Source organism: Musca domestica, unplaced genomic scaffold (assembly GCF_030504385.1).
Source record: "Musca domestica strain aabys unplaced genomic scaffold, Musca_domestica.polishedcontigs.V.1.1 58, whole genome shotgun sequence".
Lineage (NCBI taxonomy): Eukaryota > Metazoa > Arthropoda > Insecta > Diptera > Muscidae > Musca > Musca domestica.
In genome coordinates, this window is record NW_026712360.1 from 1,872,844 (window position 1) to 1,880,199 (window position 7,356).

The 7,356-nt window shown below is 33.6% G+C and overlaps 1 protein-coding gene across 3 annotated transcripts in view; it reads right to left on the minus strand.

The window, feature by feature from the left end:
- The window catches only part of LOC101890483 (calmodulin), a 49,555-nt gene extending 43,351 nt beyond the window's left edge, over positions 1–6,204 (minus strand). For all 3 annotated transcript variants that reach the window (XR_009343716.1, XR_009343717.1, XM_020036089.2), the window contains exons 1-2: positions 6,021–6,204; positions 4,651–5,029 (exon numbers count right to left, since the gene is read on the minus strand). Coding sequence is in view for 1 of the 3 variants with exons in the window: in XM_020036089.2 (XP_019891648.1) it covers positions 4,651–4,653 (3 nt within the window). In the remaining 2 variants the exon portion in view is untranslated. The remainder of the gene's footprint in view (positions 1–4,650; positions 5,030–6,020) is intronic.
- Positions 6,205–7,356: the final 1,152 nt, after the last annotated feature.

A 7,356-nucleotide genomic window follows, 5' to 3' on the forward strand; every position in this document is an offset into this window, starting at 1 on the left:
CAGGAAATGAGGAGAGAAAAACACGAACAATAACTGACTGAAGAGGTTCTTCTTATTATTTGTGCTTCCAGCACATTTTTTTGATGGAAATTAAACTGTTGTGATATTATTAACATGCCATAAACCAAGGAAGTAAGGAGGAAGCTTTTCATTGCTGAAATCAAAAGAAAAGGAAACGCCACCTTCATGGCATACAATTTTTCCGCCCACACATATTCATCCTTTTGTACACATGTGTATCACATGTATGTATGTGTAGTGGTGGTGTTTTTACTTTGACCTGTTGGTTGCCAATCTATAAACGTGTCACATATTCATGAATTATAAATTACTTTCACAATTTATTGCCTGGCAGAAGAACGTGACACAGGCTGACTGGCTTGTGGTGGGCTAGCCCAGTTGCCCGATTTTACACGCATTTTTTTTTGTTGCTGGTAGTTCGTTTCATTTTTTTAATTCACCAACATTTTATGGGCAGGAAAAAAATGTGAAACTGTTGCAACCGCAATGTAAAAAAAATCAGTACAGGGACAGGAGAAAATAAAATAAAAATTGCGATATTGAATTTTTAATTAGAAACGTGGTTATTGTGGTATTTGAGTCAAAACAAGTAGCCAGGCATGATGGTGTGGTATTGTTGCAAAGTCAACTATATGAAAAAAAAATTTTAAAATTAAATATAAGAAAAAATTACAAAGTAAAAAAAATAAAATAAAATAAAATAAAAAAAAAAAAAACAAAAAAATATAACAAAAAATAACAGAAAAAAAAAAAACAAAAAATTGATACATAAAAAAAACAAGAAATATAAATAAAAAATATATCAAAAAATTTATAAAAAAAAAAAAACAAAAATAGTAAAAACAAACACAAAACAGAATATACTATAAATACAAAAAAATATATAAAAATAGGAAAAAAAAAACCTTATCAAAAATAATTAAATAAAAAATATAACAAAACAAAAATAATAAAAAACAAAAAATTAATAAAAAAATATAAAAAAAATAATAATACCTTTCCCCATTTTGAAGAAATTGAAATTTTCATAAAACTTCCGGAAACTACCAATTAAATGAAAACTGTTATATGGAGACTATATTGTGGACCTGTCTTGGGCTGTAGTATCCATTACGAACTTCAAATACCAAATTTAAAACATTTCCGGTGAATAATGTCGCTAAAATCATCAAAATACCGAATATCGGGAGGTACCATTATATGGAGGCTATACCCAAACGTGGACCTGAATCACCAATGTTCAATACCAAACGTTCTGCCGACATAATACACATTTGAGTAAAATTTTATCAACCTACTTCATTTCGTTCGGAAGCTAGGGTGATTTCCACAAACGGATAGACAGGAGGACATCGCTAAATCGACATAGAATTTTATGCTGATCAAAAATATATTTTTATACCCTCCACCACATTTTAGACCGCACAAAGTATATATGTGCGGTCTAAAATGTGGTGGAGGGTATAAAAAATAAAAAAATACAGGAAACCAAAAAATATTTTTTTCCAGAGGTAGGCAATTTTATCCTGATTCCGGAAAATTATTTTTTTTTGGGGACGGACCCGGGACCCTAGATTTTTGACCCGAATGTCCAAGTTCAAGACCAGGATCCACTTATCCCATATCGACAATATAGGTATCATTGTAAAGCTTATGAAAATGCCTATCCAACACACATGATGGAGCCGTTCGGAAGTTATAGTCAAATTATCGATATTTTGGAAACGGATTTTTTTTTTATTCCTTTGATTATTTTTTTTTTCTATTCCCATGAAAAAATTGTGCCCCAAAAAATCCCATAAAATTAATGTATTCTATAATATTCACTATATTTAGAAGATCATTAAATTAAAAATACTGTTATCAGCAATTGCTGAAATGTTTTTTTGTTTTCTCTTCTTCCTCTAATTTAATTAAAAAACAAAATTGAAATCTGCTTATCATATCTCTGTCGACGCTTCGGCTATTTTTTTTCTGTTTTCTGAAGCACATGGCAAACAACAAAAATAAGTTTGTTGTTGCTCTTCTTATTTCCAAACAATACAGCCAACACAGGCCGCTTTAATGTTAATTAAATAAAAAAAAACAACAATCGGTAATAATAAACAAATAAATTAGCAATTCTGCGAAAATAACAATAAATTTTATTATCGAAAATTTAGAAATTCAAAATTAACCCTGAATCGAGATTATTTTTTGTTGCTGTTGTTTGTTTGTGTTTTTGGCCTAACTAATGATCAATGGCAAGGAGGCAATTTTTCACAAAAAAAAATTATAACTTATTTTTGTTTTTCCAAATAAAAGTAGCCAAATTATTCTAATTAAAAACATATTTTTTGGATTTTTCGGCAATTTTCACAGGATAAAGGGACAATGAATTCCATCTTAGTGACAATGTAAACGTTAAGCTCTTTATATACCGAACATATTTATTTTCCTAAAATTACGGATTGTCAATTTCTTTGCTTAGGCGTCAAATAAATGGCAAGTCTTCGTAAAACCCGTAATTTAAGTGACCCTGTGCGCATTTCACTCTGTTTTGCTGTCAAAGTTAATCCCCTACACAATTTTCCAGGCAAAACTTCATTTTTACACTAAAACTTCACATGAACATTTATGCTTTTAATACATTCATTTTCTTTCTTCTTTTATTATTTTGAACATTTTTTCTGCGCATTGGCCTAATCCGGGCTCCTATAACTCCATTTAATCTACAATTACCTAAATCTACTATATACTCATTAAAAGAACTGTCTAAACACTCCTTATCTTGATTACACAGTATAAACTAAGTTTAAGGTGACTCTTCTTCTAACTTCTCTCACTAACATAACAGTTATTGATTGGAAGAATTTTATATTTTTTATGAACCAAAATCTCTTTCAACTTAATTTATTAACGATATTTTAGCCGTTTCCCCACTGTTTCCTTCTAAAATAATCAATAATATTAATATTAACACACTTTTATTTCATTGATTTGCACGGCATGTAAACCCGGTTTAAACTCTCTCTATCAGTTGCACTGTCATTAACACACCACACTGTTGCAAAGCTGCCACTATTAAAGCCGTCAAATGTTAATTCGCAATGGCGGCTTCAAGGAACATAGCAGCAGCAAGGCAAATGAAACCTTTCAACTTTTATTGTTAATATTGTTTAGCACATTTTTTTTATTGTTGTGCTAATTGTTTTTGTTGCTAACAATTATTGCCTTGTCCGCCAGCTGCCTGCCTGCCTACCTATCTGTAGTCTCATCTTTTTAACAAACATGAATAAGAACAAAAAAAAAAAAACAATACATTTTTTTCCTTCACAATGAAATGCAAAGAAACAAGAAACCCCCAAAAGCAAAGGAAATAAAACGCCGCTGAAATCTCAAAAAAAGATAAAATATACTACGAAAACAAATAAATAAAGCAAAAAAAAGTGCGAAAGAAAACAAAGACCAACGAAACCATAGCAAAAAGGGAAGCAAACAACTGCAGTGCGGTTATTGGCATCTCCTTTTTGATATGTGCTACGAAACGGTTAAAACAAAAGGCAATACACAAATTGAAACAGCGGTGTTGGTGGAGGAGAAATCCTCACCGAGAGACTGAGAGAGAGAAATACACACCACCGAGAGCATTCACTTTGGCAAGAATAGAGAAAAAGCATGTTGTGTGGGGCCAATGCAAAGCAGAACACACAAAAAGTGGTTGTTTTTGATTTATAACAACAAACCAAAGGCCAGCAGCCAGCCAGCCAACGAGACATGGCAAAGGTGATACACAGCAAAAGAGGGAAATAAAACAGATAAGCAATAGAGAGAATATTTCTTTTGCAAAAAAAAAACAAATGTAAGCCAAACGGTTTATGTGAAACAAACACACACATTGTGTGAACCGTTTCGCTCCCCTATGAATGGTGGAGTAAAGAAAAAACTGTGTGTGCTCCTTATTTTCTCCCCTAGAGACAGAGAGAAAGAGCGAAAACACATAGTAGAGAAATATTTGCAAGGCACACACATGCACGCACACCAAACACTTTTTTGTCATGAAATTAAATTCTTGTGCCTTTTTTGCTTGAAATAACCTCATTTTTTGCATTTCATTTCCAAAAAAAAAAAGTATGTAGAAAAGCTCACAAACCAGCAACAAATCCGGCGATACTACCCAAAAAAGTAACCAAGCCAGTTATTTCCTCGAATGAGTAACCACCAACCAACTAAAAAGCATAAACACCACACGATGACAACCAACGCGACAGCAACTCGATGAGCTGGATAATGGTTGGTGATGATGATGACGACGACAATAGATGACGGCCAACTTTTTTTTTTCTTTCGTATGGAACTACTCCACCCTTTTTTCAAACTTTAACGGAAATTTCAATTCGTTCAGCCGAATAAATTTCAAAGTATTTTGTGTGTATTAAACTTTCTTTGCACCGTATAAAAATATTTCGAAACATCATAAATCTTGCCTTGTTTTTTTTTTTTTTTCTTTTTTGTGGTTTCCTAGATGTTTTATTCTTGTGAAATTTTCTGCGGTTTGGCACACACAAATTACAAATTTTGTTTACGCCAAAACTTTCCTTTTATTTTTTTCTTCGTTATTTTTTTTGGATTTTAATTTGTGTTACTCACCATTTTAAATGTGTTTTTTTTGTTTTGTTGTGGGGTTTTTTAAGTTAAATTAAAGCTGTTTGTTGTTGTTGAGTAGTTGGAAATCCGCCGGTCTGGAATTTCGAACTACTATCGACTGAAGTAAATTTGGATGTGTGTGAAGAAAATGCTTCCGTTATAAGTCTTACGGCCTTAAGTTCTCTCCGGTTACACTCACACTGACGATGTGTGACTGACGACGACGACAACTACTACTGACTGACGACGATTGTTGCTGCTGTTGCTTTGCGGCGTACGACGCGTCTCTGCTTACGACGTTTTTCGGGGGTATTTCTTTTTACAACAATTTGTTTCTGTTTCAACGAAATTCGTTTTGTATAGGAGTGAGGGTCAAAAAACACTGAAAGAAGAAATGCGTTTTGCCATGAATTTCTTTTGTACGTACAAATGGAACATCGAACTAATTTCTCACTGCTCGCTCTACTGCTGTGTCCATAGTTCTCTCCCCACCACGCAAACACACTCACGCGCTCTTTTTCTTTTTTTTTGTCTAGTGGTAGGGGGAGCCCAATAACCAACCAAGTGAAAAAAAAAAACAACAACTACAGCACTCAGAGACCCAATGATGTGCGAAAAAAAAAACAAAATTGTTTGAAGAGAGCCACCGAAAAGAGGGAAACAAACGAAATGAGTGTGGTAAAAAAACACAATGTCTCCTCCTCTCAATGAAAAATTCACCATTCAGCAGCAGCAAACACCACTCTGAAATTTTACCGCAGAAAATAAGCAAAGCTTACAAGGCAGGAAAATACACAAAAAATGTAATGTATTTTCAGTTTTCCTTTGGGAAATAGAAAAAGGTATGGGCTCTCTCTTTTTCCCTTGTAAGAAAGAAAAAACGTGTGCTCGGCAAATAACCTTAACACAGTTCCTTGCTTTTATACATTTTCTTAAGGCAACAAGAGGCCGCCACTGAAATTGAAAAAAATGGAATTTTTCTGGTGGATTTTATGTTGATGCTTTGTAGCTTGTTGTAAAAAAACCTTCTGGCTGATAATACAAACAATTTGTTTAATTTCTTGTTGTTTTTGTAGTGTTCTCTTATCTTGAAAAATTTGTATTTTTTTGCTTCGCCTAAATTTCTTTATTTTGCTGTTTGTTTTTATTATTTTTTTTTTTAGCCGTGGGCGATGAATAATTTTATTCTGATTCAAATAATTTATTCTTTTTTTCTTTTCATTTGTTTTGTTTGTTAATTAACAGCAGACAAGAGCTTGCTTGATTGTTTGCTTGTTGGTTGTAGAGTAGCGCAGCAGCAACATTCGCAGAAAAAAGTTGTGATGTGAAGAACATTCTAATAATGATGATGTGAGTTTTGTGTGAATATATACCCGCAGCTATTTTGTTTAAAGTTAAGAATTTTGTTTAATTTCTTTTCGGTGTTTGCTTTGAAACTTTTATTATTTTTTCTATGCTTATATATATGTGATTTGTATTGTATTCAATTCTTATTGGAATCTGAACTCAACAACGTTAGAGAACTGCACGGTCAACAACTCAAATTGCAACTGAGCTGAATTTTGTTCGGCTCTTTCGTGTTTAGCTTGGCCGTTTTTTATATTTCACTTGTGCTGCTGCTTCGTTCGTTTCGTTTGTTCTTTCATCTATTCGTCGTTGTTTTTCGTTATTTTTCGTACTTTGCCTCCTGTTTTTCTGTTCAACGCTCTGTAATCGGTTGGCGTGAGTACGTGTGTGTGTGTGTATGTCAGTGCTTTCATTTTTGGGGCGCGAATCTGTTCTGTTCTGTTTCTCTGCAAATTTCTCCTTAAAGAAAGTCCAACAACAAAAACGGCAATCGGTTAAGAAATGTTTGCATGTTGCTCTCACTGGCTACCTGCATAGGCCATGTGGCATATTACAACCCGTGAGTGGTGAGAATGAACATATGAGGGGAAATCATGTAAATTGTGCAGACACTGTGCCACACTGTCGTAGAGGAGAGTTGTAATAGGAAAGATGTCTCACATACTGTGTGTAATTTTTAGAAGGTGAAATGAGGCATATTTTGTTAAATTTCAAATAAACAAATAATAAAATAAGGCCATTTGAGCAGAACTACTGTATAATCCACGTAATGATATATAATCGATGGCGGTGTACTAAAATGTATAATGACCAACCCCCAGAGATCGGGTTATGTTTTTAAATAGTTTTAACTTCTTATCCACCAAGGTTTTTTGGTTGATATCCCTCGTCAAAACACTACATCCAGCAATACGCGATATGTATTTTTATAAGCTCAGCCTCATCGAAATAACGGTTTTAGATCGTAGGTCTTTGCAGTCGATCTAGTGATGACCGTCTCTCTCTGGCTGGAAGATGCGCGTGATAACTCTCGAAAGGAGTATCCGATATGATCCAAACTTGGTACATCGTAATATTACTATCAAATTTAAATCGAGTTCAGAGATGGGAAATATCGGTTCAATCCTTCTGGTACCTCCCCCACAAAATGTCAAAATTTTCAAAGAAAATAATTTATTGCACAGAAAGAGAATAGATTATCCGATTTTGTTCCAACTTTGCGAATACTAATATTTGCATAAATGCCAGGTGAGGTCTTTGCAGTCGATCTAGTGATGACCGTCTCTCTCTGGCTGAAAGATGCGCGAGTTAATTCTTGTAGTAATCCGAGTATTAAAAAAAACACAAGTTTATTCGTTGGTT